Source organism: Asterias rubens, chromosome 3 (assembly GCF_902459465.1).
Source record: "Asterias rubens chromosome 3, eAstRub1.3, whole genome shotgun sequence".
NCBI lineage: Eukaryota > Metazoa > Echinodermata > Asteroidea > Forcipulatida > Asteriidae > Asterias > Asterias rubens.
In genome coordinates this window covers 16503291-16522539 of record NC_047064.1, presented here as the reverse complement: position 1 = coordinate 16522539, position 19249 = coordinate 16503291, and the positions used below count along the sequence as shown (strand labels likewise).

At 40.3% G+C, this 19249-nt stretch overlaps 1 protein-coding gene across 13 annotated transcripts in view; it reads right to left on the bottom strand.

The window, feature by feature from the left end:
- Nucleotides 1–19249, bottom strand: part of LOC117288206 (CLIP-associating protein 1-like) — a 101779-nt gene that overhangs the window by 21061 nt on the left and 61469 nt on the right. For 12 of the 13 annotated variants that reach the window (XM_033768958.1, XM_033768964.1, XM_033768967.1 and 9 more), the window contains 10 exons: nt 18012–18101; nt 16053–16223; nt 15124–15254; nt 11554–11655; nt 7314–7430; nt 4776–4879; nt 4402–4465; nt 3095–3258; nt 2089–2167; nt 962–1105 (listed from right to left, as the gene is read on the bottom strand). In XM_033768958.1, coding sequence (XP_033624849.1) covers nt 962–1105; nt 2089–2167; nt 3095–3258; nt 4402–4465; nt 4776–4879; nt 7314–7430; nt 11554–11655; nt 15124–15254; nt 16053–16223; nt 18012–18101 — 1166 coding nt within the window. The remainder of the gene's footprint in view (nt 1–961; nt 1106–2088; nt 2168–3094; nt 3259–4401; nt 4466–4775; nt 4880–7313; nt 7431–11553; nt 11656–15123; nt 15255–16052; nt 16224–18011; nt 18102–19249) is intronic. The other variant, XM_033768968.1, reaches the window with a different exon arrangement.

Sequence of the window (19249 nt, the reverse complement as noted above, 5' to 3'; positions counted from 1 at the left end):
ATTTCTGGTAATGAAAGAATAATAACAATAACAATAATAACAATAACAATAATAACTTGGGGGGCTAATCATCCATACTCGCAGGTAAGAGCTGATTTGTGAAGGACGCGGCTACAGCGTGTTCGAGAAGCAGACATGCAAGGGCGCCTTTGGCTGCCAGCCACATCAACCCATTATGAGCACAGCCAAGATCGAACGTTTTTGATTTTTCCAGAGGGAGGAAAACCAGATGGTGTGGAAAACCCTTGTGGCACAGCAGAGAACCAACGCACAACTAAACTCACATACATGTATGACCCTGGCTGGGTATCGAACCGGGGTCACCTTGGTGAGAGGGGAGCGCTTTACGCACAAGCCAACCACGCCAGAAAGGATGCATTATACATGTAAGTGAACTTAATCATTGTAGCTTGCAAGTCTAAAGAAACCTTTAAACAAGGGTGCTTGCTAATGTATGTGAACCAAAAACACCAGGGTTAACCGCTACTCTGAATAAGTGTTCTAGATTCTGTAACGGGCACCGCCAATCCTAGACCACATGAATCTATGGCTTAATGTCCGATCTGAAGGACAATGCAGTTATGGTAAAGTATGTTGTGCTGCATGTAGGAAAAAATTCCCATGAGCAGGACCCAATTTCATAGCTCTGCTTACCATTGATTTCTGCACCTATAATCACCATTCTCCGCTAGCTGTGGAAGCGAAGAATTCCTATAGACAAGGACAAGGAGTATGCCCGCGCACAAGCACAACTTCCCTGCTATTCTGTGAAATACGCTTCACGTAAGCACAGAATTTTCTGCTTCTGTAAGCTGCGACTCTTTGCATACATGTACATGTATGTTGAGCAGAGCCATGAAAATGGGCCCAGAACTCAAACTCTGGAGATCAGAAACACCAGAGGTTGAGACCAGAGCTTAATCTTTCAGACGTGACATGCTACAAAGATTCTACTGCCTACCTTTCTGACGTCCGGATTCTTGGCTTCTTTAGTCCAGCTGATAATTCTGGAGACTGCCAGTCGAGTCTCGCTTGAGTTGGTAAATTGAGATGGATCCATGAGCTCAGACAGGTTCTCTATGTATCGCAGTAAAGCTACTTTCACCTGAGGAAAGTCAATCAGATATACACTAGGGTAAATTTACTATTAATATATTATTAAAACAAAAACAAAATTTTATTTCAAGAAAACTTTTCTTGTGTGATTCCCAAAATCTGAATAAAAACACTTTCCAGAGAGTGACACGAGAATTGTTGTCCGAAAATAGGATTGGTTTCTTATTGCCAACATACATTTTTGTTAGCAGTGCACACTCTCTCTCATGGTAGTGTTGTGGCCGAGCGGTTAAGATCACCGAATTAAAACTCTGGTGTTTCTGATCAGCAGAGTGTGGGTTTGAATCCCCAGCCGTGACACTTGTGTCCTTAAGCAAGACACTTGACCATTGCTTCGTCCTTCGTCCTTCGTATGGGACGTAAAGCCGTTGGTCCCATGTGTTGTGTAACGCATGTAAAAGAACCCAGTGCACTTATCGAAAAGAGAAGGGGTTCGCCCCGGTGTTCTTGGCTGTGGCTGCTTAATGCGCCGTAGCACCTTGTAAACCCTTATAAGGTGCTAATTAATTGGGTCTCAAAATTCATCACTGCAATAACCTATCTTTCTGAAAGATTGTATATACTCAGCGCCTTGAGTACCTTGTTTGGTAGATACGTGCGCTATATAAGACTTCGTTATTTATTATTATTAGCCTGCTGGGGTATTCCAAGTACAAGTTCTCAATCTTCCATAGACAGGATGTATGGTTTGTTTCTATATAATAACATCTCTGGAATTCAAGGTCAGCCATGGAGACCACGGCCTCTGTTGCCCTGGTGTCCCCTCAAAAGTTCCCCTCAGACTTAATGACTTTTCCAGACATTGCCAAATTGAGCTTTTCTTTCATCTCCTCTTCACATGTGTACATCTTCAGACTACGGCGCTTGGCACTTTGGGGATTTTTTTTTTTCGGGGGGTTCCATTATCAGAAAGATACAGAAACATGAACTTTGGGAGCAAAGGGGGGGAGGGGTGGTGAAGAAATTTCTTACCTTATTATTTGGCGTTTGTGTCTGATCCACGATGAATCTTGTTAGGATCTTAAACTGGTGGTCGTATGGAAATGCCTCCCTATAAAAGAAGAAGTTAAAACAAAATTCACGATCTCACTCAATTGATCTATGTATGCATTACCTTATCAGGCTGCACTCATTATGGTTATCCGATAACAAATAAATGGAATAATATCAAGGTCTTATATAGCGCATGTACTCAAGGCGCTGATTATATGTACAAACTTTCAGAAAGATAGGTTACTGCAGTGATGAATTCTGAGACCCAATTATGTAGCACCTTATAAAGGGCTTACAAGGTGCTACGGCGCATTAAGCAGCCACAGCCAGGAACACCGGGGCGAACCCCTTCTCTTTTCGATAAGTGCACTGGGTTCTTTTACATGCGTTACACATCACATGGGACCAAGGGCTTTACGTCCAATCCGAAGGACGAAGCAGTGGTTAAGCGTCTTGCTTAAGGACACAAGTGTCACGGCTGGGGATTAGAACCCTCACTCTGCTGGTCAGAAACACCAGAGTTTAAATTCGGTGCTCTTAACCGCTCGGCCACAACACTTCCACAATGGAAAACGAATAGAATGGGCCAATGAGCAATCCTCTTTTGACCTCTAGCCGGGGCGCCCCATTTAAATGACGCTAGTGTTTATATGGTCAATACATAAAAAGAGACAATAAATGATAACATTCATGGGCATTTACACTGCACTGGTATCTTGCTTGATTGGCAATCTATTTCTCTGTATTCTTCACAAACAGATGAGTGATTTTTAGAAGGACCTGGGCCAAATTTTATAAAGCCTGTAAGCACAGAAACTTGCTTAGCACAAACAAAATTTGCATAGCGAAAATAGGGTACCAGCCAGAATACCATACAGTTACCGTTGCTGCGATTGGTATCCCCGTCATTTCTTGCTTAGCCAAGAAATTTGCAAAGCAGAATTTTTCTTTTATGAAAATGGGCTTTGTTAGAATGACGACTCACCTGACAACATCTAAGGCCCTTTGAACCTTATGCAGCACTGACCCCAAGAGGTCAGCACCCATCTTTAGTAGGAGGCGTGTCATCAGGATAAACAACCAATCAGAGAGTTCCGATTTGTGAACGATGACAAATTCAACAACGGTTTCTAGAAAAAGGCTGAATACCTAGTGAAAAACAAAAGGTAGAAGGGTAATAAATAATAAAATAATAAAAAGATATTTATAAAGCGCCAACTTGCCAAAAAGGCCTCAAAGCGCTAGATACAAAGGGAAAAAAAGCAATTTTCAAAATACAACATTACAATACAGAGGGTTTCCGAATTTAAAAAGACAATTACAAAAAATGCTACAAGGCAGTAATAACATAAAACATTCTGAAAAAAGAAAATCCAAATAACATAAAAATTCTGAAACAACCCCAGGAGTAGGTGGCAATGGTCCTGGAAAAAAACAATTGTAGCCCAAACCTTGAAGTGGCCTTCAGGCCTTGTGTGTCTGGTGACTTGCATAAAAACATTTAAAAATAGACCTTTAGAGACCATTCATTTCTGTGTTATCATCATTAAGCGCCAAGACAATGCTACATGTAGTATTGTTAATTTCTTTAATCAAATTATGTCAGTAAAAAATAACAAAAGAAACAACATCAAAACAGAAAATTTAGTTGTGTGTTTAGAAATTGGGATGCTATGTTAATTTACTACGGCTTGTGGCCGCTATGGTCTCACAACAGTTAAATACAAGACAAAATCATCATTGAAATTCTACGAGAAAGACATTTGCCATTGGACATGTGTAAGTCCATATAGTGTTCCAAGTCCCTATATTAGGTGGACTTCTTTTGCTCTCAGGTCCACACTTCGTATGTAGCGTTAAAGACACTGGACACTATTGGTAATTGTTGAAGACCAGTCTTCTCACTTGGTGTATCTCAACATATGCATAAAATAACAAACCTGTGAAAATTTGAGCTCAATCGGTTGTCGACGTTGCAGATAACAATGAAAGAAAAAACACCCCGTGCACACGAATATGCTTGATTTCGAGACCTCAAATTCTAAGTCTGAGGTCTCGAAATCAAATCCGTGGGAAATTACTTCTTTCTCAAAAACTACATTACTTCAGAGGGAGCCGTTTCTCACAATGTTTTATACTATCAACAGCTCACAATTACTCTTTACCAAGAAAGGTTTTCTGCTAATAATTATCTTGAGTATAATTACCAATAGTGTCCACTGCATTTAAAACATAAACACCACTGGTACTAGCGATTATATAAAATCATTTCCAAACTGCTCCTGTACTCACTTTGCTATGTGCGTCTGCAAACATTCTTGTAAAGATGTCCTGCGCTCTCTTTAATTCCGCCCGGCTGAAGAAGGAAAAGAAACGTTTTTAATTTGGTTGCTGTGACTTTCTGGCAATTTAATTTTTCTGACAGAAACATTTTAAATGTTTGATACAAAACAATAATGGGTTCTTTTTACGTGTAATATTACTTCTTTCTCGAAAACTATGTTGCTTCAGAAAAAGCCATTTCTCACAGTGTTTTATATGTACTCTCCATTGCTTGTTACCAAGTAAGGTTTTATAATTATTTTGAGTAATTACCAATAGTGTCCACTGCCTTTAATGCGCTACAGTGATAAAGTTAATTTATGCGGCATCTTTGGTTCCCTTACCTGAGAGGTCTTGAACTCTGTAATACATTCTGCATCCCTATCAGACCTTCTTTCCTCTCCGACCATCCTGGACTCGCCATCTTATTCAGAACTTCAGACACATCCTGCAGATACCGAACAGATATTTAGCACAGAGTTACGAGAAATTGATGAGCACTGAGAAATCTCATTCACAAAATTGTCAGTGTAAATATAATTGTACAAAAAGCAAACGTTGGCAGCTCTGGCAAACTTGTACCATTCCTCAAACTTTCCGGATCCAAAGCTGCTCTCACGAAAAGAAAAGAAAACGGAACACCCAGATCCCTTAGATGCTATATTCCTGCCCTTGAGTGGGGCACCAGCTGCAAGAATGTTATTTTTATAAAATTTTGGCAGATAACCAGTTTCTGTTAAGCAGGATTTGTCTATGCTTAGCAAGTTTTCATGCTTAAAAGCTTTATGACATTGGGACCCGTTAGTTTACACTTGGTCAGAAGGTGGCTGGTGAAACTACCCATTAATGGTTAAGTTACATGTACATGTAGGTAGGTAAAATTTCACTGGGCTGATCGCACTGGACTTAATATGCTCAAGTTACCCATTTACTGGGTCAGGAATAACCCAAAAGATCTTCAGTGTGAACATGGCTGAGACAGTAACAGCTGTTTCAGACAGGTGCGACAGAGTCGCACCAAACCAAATAGATTAGGAGCAACTCTAGGTCGACCCAAATAACTTTTTGTTTCGGGCAGGCGAACTTAAAATAAAATTTACATTGGCTTGGCTCATGGAAAGTTTGACGTGTTAACCTAACGTCCGTCGATATATCGAAAATACTCAAAAACTCGATATTTTTTTGACATCGAAATCGCCGATGTCACTTTTATAATCATATCGTAATATCGGATTTTCGATATATATCGAAACATTTCGATGTTTTGAAAATTTCGATGTTCCTAAATGATATCGAAAATACCAAAAGAGTGTCCGATTATTTAAAAGAAATCTGTGTTTGAGTATTAGAAAAGCCGTCGTCGTTATGTAGTTTCATCATTTTGAGTTGCCCTATTAAATAAAATACGTTTTACAAGCAAGTATGTCTGCATGTTCTTTGTGTTTTCGCCATCAGCCGCCGGCCCGCCGCAGAAGTTCACGACCCCGCGGCGAGCGCACTGTAAAACCTCAAAAGAAACCGCCGCTGCTGCCCTAGCCTATCGGCTGTTTAAGATGCAACTTCCCATTGTGCATGTGATCAAAATCAATGCGTCTTCATCACAGCATTATTGACTTTGCAAAAATACCCCGCAAAAACTTCCCCGAATCAACAAGACAAAACAAAACAAGGAAGAAAACAATCTTACAATAATCTTTCTATCAATCCAAGGTATCGTAATGGCGTCATTTTGGTCAAATAAAGCCTACACGTTGTGTTGTTTTCGGTGAACAAGCTAACATTTCCGAGGAACTACATGTATATGCTTCGCAGACCACGCTGTCGGCGGCTATTGCGTGCGTACCAGCGAAGACTATGCTGTTGTACGGTTTAAGCGTGCACACCAGCGTGTATGGTTATTGCAATTCGGGGGGAAGACCCGTTTGCCCAAGCATGCGCAGACACATGCAGTCTTTGGTCAAGGCGGTATCGCGTGATGCACTGCGTTATTTCGACAATAGAGGGCGTTCTAGCATTCAATGTTTCTTGCCTTGGTTATAGAATGCAAAGTAAAAAGACTACGAGCCTTTATTGGAGACTATGTGACTGCATGCTGCGTGCGTTGTATATTGTGATCGCTGAGTGGTAGGTCTGTGTTTTGCGGGACTTTCTAGTGATTTTTTTTCGATGATTATCTCAACCATTTTCAACCGTAAAGGTAGTCCGCGCGCCCGTCGGACAACTTGATTGACACTAATCTACGTCAATGCATCGGCAACTGACACCTTAATGTCGGCGAGTCACGCAGCTCACAAAGGCTCTGTGTCATTTTGAGACGGCCAATCATGGCCAATCACGAATCGAGAATTGTGGTGAGCGTTCACCAATTGGCCAAGCCAGCGGTAGCGGCGATCATACTTTGTTGTAAAACCAGAAATAATCGGGGCGGGACTACGCAATCTGAAATTGTTTGGACTACAAACAAGTTCGGGGGATCAGACAAAAACAAGTTGAAATGTAACCCTATTAAACTGTCAGTCTATGGTATAAATATTTCTACCTTCATGAGTATACCAAGTGCTGTTTTTAGGCTTCCATCTTGCGCGCGGGAAATACTCGATATATCGAGTATACTCGATATTAAATTTTCGATATATCGATAATGGGAAAAAACCGACATCGACGGACGTTATGTTAACCAAGGTGCTCCAGGGTTAATCTGGATGACTGCAACAGTCAATCTTTTGACTTCTAGCGCATCCAGTCGCTCCTAACTGTTTCAGTCGTCAAACTTTTCATGTCCTCAATTCAGGTTTTTTTGTTTGGCGAGACTCTGAAACAGTTGTATCAGAGGCACCATTTTGTGTATGGGTCCAAATGAAATTGCAGAAAGACGCATTTACCTCTAGTGCCCGATCCCTGCCTGAGCCGAAGGATCCCACAGAGCAGACACTTGACGTTTCACTCTCGTCATCTGAGTAGCTATCCCAGCGTCTCCGCGTAGCTTTGGCCTGCTGGGACTAAAAGGTACAACAGATAGAGAGTTAGACCTGGTCTAATGCATCCCAATGGCTACATCCTAGGCTTTGACAGACTCGAGGGATAATTGGTGATGATTGTCTCTCTTGATTTGGAAAATGTATTGGTCTTGATTCTAAAGAGAACTTACATGTTTTGTTTTCAAAACTCCGAAAACTTTGGGTGTTAAAAATCGCCAACTCAAACACAGTCCAAGAAGTTATATTAAAATATTACTATGACATGACTGTACAGTGCACAAACTGATGCGTGTAATATATCTTTGTACTAATGAGGTCATCTTTACTAAGCAAGTTTTAAGGTCATTCTTTTTTGGAATAATTACCAAAATTATACCCTCTTTAGACAATGCGGTTAACATACTGTGACCTCATTGTGTCAAACTACCTGGGTGTAATAAGGGGTGGAACAGATGGTGAACAAAAGAAATTTTAGTTGTGATCACGGTTTGTCAAATCAGCAACAAAGACACAGACATAAAATCAATGTCTCCATAAAATAATCTGTCACAGGTTGAATGCTACTCCCGGGAGGCGCTTCATTAAGTGAGGTTTGCGGTAGCACAAAGTGTAAATCTCTTTTGAGTAGTATGGTTCTGAAAAGAACCGGTGGTTGACAACTCAACGTTCCAATCAGTATGCTCTGAATGTCATCAGTTGTCAAAGTCTCTTAGTTGCTGGGTTAGTGTAATTTTGAGTTAGTTTCTAGCCTGTGTCTGTTATAACTACAAGAAGCTCTACTGCTATACTGTAAAGCAACTTGAATTTCATGAGAGTGCAGAAAAGGCTGCCCCACTAAGCGTGTACATGTAGGACTTCTCTCTGCTTTGTTACAACAGTGCAATTTTAAAGACTTTGTGTGGGTTTTGAGGCATTGCATGGTGAGGCGTCAATTTTCATTTTCATATTGCGGTAACACTGTGTATGTGTTTCTACTTTGCTGTGTAGATTTTTTCTCTTTGAGAACTTGTCTTGCTACTTTGTTCTACTGCTGCGGAGTAGACCTTCGGAATTTGGAAGACTGCTAAGTCCTGCAAAGAACTCTCCTGCTTATTAATGTACATGTATAAAGGAAACCAGACGGACTCCTACTTTCGCTTAGTGTACTCGAGGGGACTTCTCCTTATTAACTTCACTGCCGCCAAGTGAGTTCTTAATTGATCTCACTGTTTCGACTAGCTGGCTCTATAGTCATCATCAGGAGACTGAAGAGCGCTTGCGATGCTGGTCTCTTTATAGGGATTCAGAGGTTTCAGTGTACAGTCAGCACTGCTCCAATGTGGTTCTTCAGCAAAGTAGATATATACATGTAATCAAGGTGTTACCGTAAACTGAATAAATAAATGTTCTGCGTTTGGATAGATTTGACACAAAATCACTGAAGGTTTTTAGTAGAACCACAAACATCTCCTTTGAGAAATTTAATAAAAAAACATTGGTTTGTTCTGAAGCAGTTCCCGAGGAAATAAACCCAACAATTTAGCACCAATATTCTAAAATATGAAACTTGAATGAGGCGTTTTCCTCTTAAAAACTTGAATTTTAGGGTTTGTCAACTTCACTAGAAGGTCTCAAAAACAAAAGCATCCCTCCCAAAAACAAAATAAACAAACTAAATTAGCAAAAAAACAAATTAAAAATAAATAAATAAATCAATATAAACAAAATGGAACTTGTTTGATGAACTTAGCAGAACAGATTGAACATTTGTCAGTTTACAGGCACCCCCCCCCCTCCCAATGAATGAAAAAAAACAGTTGTTATACAAGATTTCTTTTGAGTTTTTTTTGTACATGATGAAACTGACAAGTGTGGGGGAAAAAACTTAAAACCCCAAATGGTTAAATAACAAACAGTGCTGGAAACCATTTTTTTTTTTCATGTTTAAGAAAAAACAAAAACAAAAACCACAACAATAAAAGGCAACTTTAACCCCCAAAACAACATCAACAACTTGTGAAAAAAAAGAAGAAAAAAAAAAATTGTCTTTCACCATGGCATGAATCTTTGCCATTTTATAATTCTCTTTAGTAAACATGATGCAGTTCAAATTTCATACTACATGTACCTTTCGAGAGGGCATTCCATCATATCATTATAATATCATGTACCGCTATAATTCATTCAATTTTAAGGCTACAGTTCAGCCAAGTGAGCTACTCGGCAAGATAACAAAAGGTCACCGCATTCAAGCTGGGCGGGCGGGATAGAATGGTTTCCATTGGGGAGAGAAAAAAAGAATGGAAAAGAAACGGAAAAGAAAAAAGAAAATAAATCTTCCCCAGACATTCAGAAAAGAATTCAATTTTTCAATATACGTGTACATCATTCCCAAATGCAAGGCAAGTTTTTGATCAACAATCCCAGACAGACAGTTTTGAAACTTAAGGCAAATTGTTTTTTGGAACCGCTCAATTGTTTTAATCGTATAAAATAAAACCATTGCACATTTGATTTCAAAAGGTGGTCGCGTTTTTGAGATACAGCCGATAATCCGAAGGGAATATGTCATGTACATGTATGTCTACGCAAATGAATAATCCCTGATAGGGAAACACAATCTGAGCTTAACACTTCAAAGATTCTTGAAGGCTTCCCTGAGCCAAGTGAGCTACTCGGCAAGATACAAACCAACTCTGATCAGGGACGCAGGCTACGACCTCCTCTCACCCCCCCCCCCCTATCGACGATGGTCTGCTGTCACATGACTACTCTCGAACAGGAGGTCACATGACTAAAAGTGATTAATCACAACGCTAAATGAAGAGGTTGTCACAACCTCACTATGTACGTCTTCTTTTCCAAATCATACAAAAACATGTATGTTTTTTTTTAATGCACGCCGCCAGACACACAAGGCCTGAAGGCCACTTTAAGGTGTAGGCTACCTTAATTTTTTCCAGAGGCCATTGCCACCTACTCCTAGGGCTGAAACAGGTTTACCCCCTTTTACAGTCCATACGGATGTAGGCTTGGGTATCATCAATACGAAGCCTGACCGGTAGAACAGAAAGCACTGCCTCCCCAATTTTACGTAGCCAGTGTCACGACCGGGATTCGAACACACTCTGCGGTTCAAACACGAGAGCTTGAATCCGGTGCTTTTAACCGCTCGACCATGACATGCCATAAATGTTGTAGACTCTACAGCTCGACTCCAAAACAAAATTACTACACTGCATAACACATTGTACATCAACCTATAGGAGGTATAAAAGTGGAAGGGGCTTGAAATACACTGCAATTCTTCACACAGGGGTGGAGCTCCAACCAAATAATAAAAAGAATCTCATGAACTCTACCCAAGACTATATGTGGGGGTGAGGTTTCCACGATGGTGGCCTTCTTCTGCTTTGGGAAAACTGACAGTTTGGACGTTATTCTTTGACAAGGCAACTTGCTGAATACATGTAGATGGCACTTGCGTTTTGAACTATTTAATGGATTTTTCATGAGGGCATGATATTGACATAGGCGGGACCAATGAAGGTCAAAGGGGCAACGAGGGTCAAGGTTGCAGTGAAATTCTAACCTTCCCTTAACCGTCAGCAAACATATCAACAATTATTTCTATTTAGCTTATTTCTCATAACAACGAAGAAGGAAAAGAAGGAAAAGAAGAGGACAACCTATACAAGAGAAAGAATGCTTGGTATTTGATGCTTGCTTTTGGGTTGCAATGGCTATTTAAATAATAAAGGCGGTGCTATTAAATATTTAAAGGTTAATGGCCACGGAACCACATTGATTCTACACAGTACTACAAGTCAATGTCGTTGATGGATTCCTTTCCCTGCTACGATATGCATAGGAGGCACTGCCGACAACTCCAACGCTAGCTCTACCAGGCCGGGAACATTTGAGTCCACGTCGGAGGAGGGGGGAGGGGTAAGGGAGTGGCAAGGAGGCACTGGGGCATGCAACTCTCCCCATTCTGTAAACCTTGTGCAAAAACATAACTGTCCACAAAAGCGTTAACAAAATGCTATAAAGGTATCACGGGGCAGCCAAAGTCATGCAGCACACTGGCAATAGTTTGCTGGGTTCGATTTATGTATCTTTTTTTTCACTCTCTCAGCATTCACACTGTTTTTTTTTTCCTTGCCTGTACTTTGCGCAAAAACAGCTCGTTTTCGATCGAGGCAACGAGCTCATGGTCAATGTCCAGCAAGTCGCTGTCTCCGCCTAGGGCTAGAATTTCATCCTCCTTTGGTGGGAAATTAAAGAGAAGAAATCGAGAGAAGTTGGATAGGGGGGGGGATGATGAATGATGAAGTGATGTTGATGACAGTTGAGGCATAATTACTTATGAACATGGACCACAGCCAGAAAATTAAAAGTGTTTAATTTTTTTCCGGAGGGAGGGAAACCAGAGGGCCCAGTATAGGGGAGGACCAATGCATATTCTACTCACATTGCATTAGCCAGGTATCAAACCAGGGACACGCTGGTGAGAGTACCACACCACCCTCACTGGACTATTGACTGGCACCCCCCCCCCCCCCCCCCCGCGAACTATTGACAAAATAGGGCGACCACCAACATAGGGCTATATATAGCTCAGTTGGACTGGTAGAGCACAGTCACATTAATCCTGAGGTTACAGGTTCCAGCCCTTGTCTAGTCCATTTTTCACTGTCTAATCTCAAATTCTCAGAAAATTATTGCTTAATCATTTTCTGCTTGGCAGAAATTAATTGGCCGAATACCAGTCACAGATGGCATTTTGTGACATGGTATTTTGGCTGGAATCCTTATTCCGGTAGGGATAATTTTGTTGTGCTTAGGTACTTTTTGTGTTTAAGCAGATCTAGGTATGAAATTGGACTCGGATGTTTCTCTGTAGTGAGCACATCAGGAAAGAATTTAACCAACAAAAAAAATGCAAGAAGGACAAAAATTAAATCAAAAATAAAATAGGAAATGTGTGTTGACATATAGATATTTTATGTGCAGGTCGGGCTAACATTTGTGTGTGGAAAAGACTGTTGACAGGGAAAAGAGCTGTTGTAAGAACGGACAGGGTTACAGAAAATATACATGTAAAACTCAACAAGAAAAGCAAAATATAATTGATATCCTGGCAAAAATAATGTACATTTCTTTCATCCTCAACAGTCCTCAGCATTTTTACTGACACAAACATTTCAAAGCAAGCTCGGGTGCTGACTTTTCGTCAACTATTGTTTTTCCCTTGAATGCATGTACATGTAGCTGGTCGACTAGTTAATTAGAGTTTCGTTATCGTGGTTTGTGGAGCGTACGCTTGTATAAGGAAATGTTGGCAAAAATTTGACTAGAGAAACAGGGGCTAGGTTGATCAGATTGGACTAGCTTATCAAACCACACAGCTTGCGGTCAACATCTAGAAGTGACTATGGTTAAGTTAAAGGCAGTGGACACTATTGGTAATTACTCAAATCAATTATCAGCATAAAACCTTTTCTTGATTACGAGTAATGGGGAGAGGTTGATGGTATAAAACATTGTGAGAAACAGCTCCCTCTGAAGTGAGGTAGTTTTTGGGAAAGAAGTAATTTTCCACGAATTTGATTTCATGACCTCGTGTGACAGGGGCGTTTTTTTCGTGCGTTATTATCTCGCAATTTGAGCTCAAATTTTCACAGGTTTGTTATTTTATGCATGTTGAGATACAGGGACTTTGAAGACTAGTCTTTGACAATTGTCAATAGTGTCCACTGTCTTTAAGTCAACTCAAGTCACCACCCGAAATTTAGTCCAACATGATCTATTTTAGTGCCCAATTTCTATCACCGACCTAGACTGAGTTGCTCTCTCCAGAACAAGAAGGCTTGCATCTACAACTTCCAACGCTACTAAACCATTTTAAAATCTCATCTACTGTTAGTTTGCTAGTCCTTAACACTGCAACACAATTCATTGTTTAAAAGTTACTACCAGTGTTTCTAGCGCTGGCGTGCAAAATTATGCACTTTAAAGAACAATTAAAATTGTAACAGGCATGTTACGCTCAAGAAAAATTTGACTTTTGCACTTTCTTGACAACTGTTAAAATCAACATTCATCACTCTGCAGCCATTTTTGTTAAAGCCTGGTCCATTTTATACTTCATGTGAATGGAAAACTAATTTGACATCACAAATTAAAAATGAATAATTCGTCGTGTGCCCGGCAAAAGGGCGTAAGGCCTTACGCCCTTTTGCCGGGAACATAAAGTAGTTCGTCCCAGTAACAAAAGGACGTAAGCAACAAAATGGCTCCTGACATGAAAAATATGTCATTTTTGTTTGTTCTTTTGCTAGAATTACCCTGAAGACATGTTTCCCCATTCCCCATGCAGATTTTAACCTTTCTAGAATGACTTTTGCATGGCAACAAATTTACCAAACTTTCCCGCTCATAATTCTTGAAACACAAATTTTAACATAAATTGCTTACGTCCTTCTGCCGGGAACTTTCCCTTACGTCCTTTTGCCGGGCACACGACGAATTGTGCTCCAACCCCACAAAACATTCACAGTGAAAACAGAACTGTGAGATTAAAACTAGCTTCGCATTACATTCACAGGAAGTATGAACCAGGCTTAATCCATCTGAACAAATGAATGACATCAGACTGAGGTCAAAAGGTCAAACAGATTGGTTCCATTCTTGTATAGAACATTGATATTGTAGACGGGATTTGGGGGATCAGACAAAGATGGCTACAGAAGAGTGAAGTACAAATATTTAGTTGTGAATCTGAGTGCAGTAAACTAAATGTGCCGGGAAGGGTAGGGGAGAGTTGAGGTTATGAAATGGGGGACCTACACAAATCTAAATCACAGTTGGCCTTCTTGTTATGTTAGAGGGTCTGTAATTTTTCTCTGTTGACAACTCCCGCCCGCAAATCTCTTTATTGGTTTATATTAAAAGGGCATATTGCCTTCCGATAGGTTGAAAAGATATTATAAAAGTAGAATATAATGATTCACATAAATATTCCCTGAAATTTAGTGTTTTTTGTGAAGTTTCATGACAAAACATGGTCTGCTTATTTGTGGAACCAAATTTTTTAATCCACAAAATGGCGGACTCCATGTTACGCTAGTTGTATTTCTAGACTCATTTTTATGTAATTTAGTCACTATTCACAAATCACAACACACTGCACAGGTGTTTCTCTTAAAAAGGACTTTTTTATTATTATTTTATTTGGAAAATGAACTAACACCTTTACTCCATCCAGTGACCCTCGCACTTTCGCCAATGATCTAAATCAGTTCTACACCCGTTTTGATGCCTTTGATTTTCGCCAAGTCAACAACCACCGTTGCGACAATGGAAGAAGGAGTCATTTAAATTTTTGGAGATTCAAAGGCATTGTGCTCCTTTATGAACTTATAAGTCCCTGTTGCCAGCAGTACTTACTCTAAAATCCCAGTGCACAGAAAATATTCCATATTAACTCAACAGAATCAATTCAGCACCCATATTGTGGGATTCTAATCAAAATTTGGCATCTTGCCTTATGCTAAGTTTGATTGCTTTACTCTCTGGCCAACGTGCCAAACATCGTTTCATCAACTTGGTAGGATAGAAACTTTCAAACTCAAACCAGAGTGGTACATGTAAATGTACATGTACTGGTGGACCTTTCGATTAATTTCAGGGAGGGGAGGGATTAGCTAAGGTTATTTGATGAGATTCTTACCAGAGCTAAGGCGAGGGCAGTCTCCGCATCTTGACCGGGCTCGAGGACCCTCTGGGTCAAGATGTTGCCTTTATGGTTAGCCTCACGCTGCGCCTGATTGGAGGAATTACTGAGACGTCGGTCCCTCGATGCTGTAGAACCAATTAAACCATGATAATGTTAGTGCCAGGTCACACAAGGCAATTTACAGGCAAACAGTTCCAGGCAATCTCAAAGAAGAGCATTCACAGCTGAATGTTCACATCCTTTTCTTGAGGATTGTAAGACATTGTTTGAAAAATGACACATGTGCTGCTGCTAGCAAAGTGGTCTTGTTAGCATGCACTTTAGTTGGTTGCCTCCCAAATTGCCTAGGGTGGATTTCACAAAGAGTTAAGACTAGTCTTACTCATATCTGTTAGGACTAGTCCTAACTCTTTGTGAAATCGACCCCTGCAAACATTGCCTCATGTGACACAACCCTTAGAAGCTGTCTGTTGGACTTTCGTGGAAGGATTTGATTATAAATATGTATAGGTAAAGACCTCACTTCTTTCTAAAAGGCATTATAAAGGATTCGTACGCATGCAAATTTTAATTGTTTAACTTCAGTCTGAGAGCTACTGATTATAAAGTTCATATCAAAAGAACCATTTTTCCTGTGAAATATTTCCCTCTGAGATGAAGTCATAATTCGAGAAAACTGCATCTGAAAACCTCCTGAACTTCCAGTGTATCACAAAAAATTATTTACAGACACTGACATGGTTGCTACAAAGTGTTAACTAAAGGCTAGGACACAAGTTGACATCCTCACAAAATTTGCAGCCAAAGGAAAAATCTCCTGAAAAAAAGTAAACAGTTCGGTAATATTTGTTTGGTTTTTAGGTTTTCTTTTTCTGTCTTTTTTTTTTTGGGGGGGGGGGGGGGTGAGGGTATAAGGAGCTCACCAAACTGGTATCTGCTTGGGCTGGCCTCCCTACTGGCTCCTTGGCTTCGAGGCACTGGTATCCCGCTCTTATTTCTCCTCCGCGCTGCACTCGCTGCACTCCCATTCACGCCCAAGTTGGGTAACCGTAGTGTGGATGGGGAGCTGGATCGGCTATTTGTTCTACTCCCGGCTGAAGAGAAATAAAGAATTGGAAACTTCGTACATGTACATACGTACTGAGACTTCTACAAATATAGCACTACCAAGGATGAATATCTTAAAGAAAACATGTGCACAATTATTTTGACAAGCACAACCAAAATCAACAGGTTACACATTTTTGTTTCTTGATTTTGGTACGTTGTCTGCACAAAATCGCCTGAGGAGCAGTAGTTACCAATCAACTGTGTTACGCAATATGTGGTGACCCCTGGGGTTTAAACTTCACAGAGGTTTGGATAATTAGTGTCCTCAGCACTAGAGAAGTAGATAAAAGGGCACGATTTCTTTACATGTGGACAAAGTAACAGCTGATTTTCGTTAGTAGGATTTGCTCTGCATGGATTGAGTATAATCAGGTTGAGGTTTTGTGGTTGCACCAGGTGTAAATCTCTCTTGAGTAGTGTTGGTCGCCTTAACATTTCAATCAGTATGCTCTGATCATCTTCAGGAGAATGCTGGACTAATACATGCTGCTGAAGTACTGCCTTGAAGATAAACTGGTGGTTGGGCTTGGCTCAATTGTGTGCGAAGGCGAGAAAAAAAGGAACAGGATAAGCTGGGCTTAACTTGATGAAGCGTGTAGGTTGGAACCATAGACCTATATGTATTGACTAGAGCGCTAACACCCCGTTATACACGCACTAAGAATTTGAAGCCGTGTGGGCGCATCCATGTTTATGTACAAACCAATCCAAAAGCTTGAAATTTTGTACGGCAATTAAACGGCTATTTGCATGACAGTGCGTTTGTTCTTTTCTATGTGTCATCGAACCAAAAAAAGGCAGCAAATGTGAACGCACAATCTGCTGATGACAAACAAACTGCTAGCGTCTTGTGCGTCATGTTTAAAGGGCGCGTATACTTTTTTAAGTACGTCAATCAAGTCGAACTTACGGTTTTCGTAGCGCGGACAAACGCAAATGGGCAGCAGCATATGTAAGCGCACACGCCGAATGTTAAAAAAAAACGCGACAATGTGAGTTAAAATAATTCTGTAGTCATGCAACACATCAAACATGTCTGCGCTCAGGGTGGCTTCAAAACGCAGAGCAAGTTAGCGCTCTAGTCAATATATATACATTGTAGCTCTATGGTTGGAAGCAAAGACGGTCAGAGCATACTGATGTACATGTACATGTAAACTTTGAGTTTTCAAACCACCGGTTCCTCTCAAAACCAACACTGCTCGAAACAGATTTACACAAGGTGCTACATGTACTACAAAACCTCACCTGAGCTGATTTACACAAGGTGCTACATGTACTACAAAACCTCACCTGAGCTGATTTACACAAGGTGCTTCATGTACTACAAAACCTCACCTGAGCTGATTTACACAAGGTGCTACATGTACTACAAAACCTCACCTGAGCTGATTTACACAAGGTGCTTCATGTACTACAAAACCTCACCTGAGCTGATTTACACAAGGTGCTTCATGTACTACAAAACCTCACCTGAGCTGATTTACACAAGGTGCTACATGTACTACAAAACCTCACCTGAGCTGATTTACACAAGGTGCTACATGTACTACAAAACCTCACCTGAGCTGATTTACACAAGGTGCTACATGTACTACAAAACCTCACCTGAGCTGATTTACACAAGGTGCTACATGTTCTACAAAACCTCACCTGAGCTGATTTTCTACAATAGGCCAAATGAAAAAGTCTGAACTCAAACAAAAAGTCTTCAAATTTCTCATGCCTGACACCGGGAATTCTAGCAAAGATCTGACCAAGCTGGTACTCACGTTGGGACTGAGACACTCCGATCCTGCTCTTGGTTCTTCCTGTCCTACCATTGGGTGTTGGAATTGCACTGCGACCTGGTGTTGTCGCAGCTGAAAAATCGCAAACAAACAAAAGATCACAGAATAAAAATCAAAGTCCAATGTGTACACATGTGTGGAAGATTTGAACACTGCCATTTTTAGCTAGCTGGACACACATGCAAAATAAAAGAACTACATGTACATGTACCTGGGCCCAATTTAATGAAGCTGTTTAAGAAGAAAATTCTGCTGAGCAAATTTCTAAGCAAGAAATGAGTGGGGTACCAGTCAAAGTAATGGTATTCTGGGTGGTTAGCTATTTTTGCTCAGCAGGATTTTGTTTGTGCTTAGAAACTGTTCGTGTTTACACAGCCCTGCTTAAGCACGATAACTTGCTAAATAAACACAACCAAATTATACTAACCAGCACAACTAATGTACACACCAAATGTTCCTGGTAACCTGCTTAGTTTTGCTTAGCAGAACAAAATGTCAAACAATATTTCCTTCTCAAGCAGCTCTATGAAATTGGGCCCAGAAGCTACAAAGAAAACTGTCTAGGCAAGATACATGTACATGTATAACACTTCACATTTCTACACTACAGTTTCTAAAGACAATAAAGTGAGTCAAGTCAGACACACAGTTAAACTTTGGATGGTTTTCTACACAGAGCCCTTTTCACACCACCTACCTTTGGTCTGTGTAATTGGTGACCCGTGTGAAAAAGTCCTCTACACGGATGAAATCCGACCCAGAGATTCCATTCACACTATGATATCTAACCCAGAACAAAGTTAACCCAGTTCAATACTAACACCACCGAGATTGGTTGGTTACGCCTAGTCCTGGGCAGGGTTAAACTTTAACCGGATTAAGCCGGTTTTGGGTTTGTTAGTCTGGAGAATATTTTAGCCTATGAAAATGACTAATGAAAATTAGTAAAGTTATTAAATTTATTGAAAATTAGTATAAATTGTCAGCTTAACAAGAGCATTTTGAAGTGACTTCATTTGATTTCAAAGTAAAGCAAAAGGTCTAGATTTACCAGTTTTTAATCGGTACTTTGTTAAAAACCATCTACAACAGCAGCTACAAAACACAGTACATGCTTAAAATTAAATGCGATGCATTGTGAATCACAATGTTGAAATTTGAAAGTGAATCTTTTTTGACAACATTTCAGCCAGCAAGAGATCCTTTTGCCTTCTTTCACT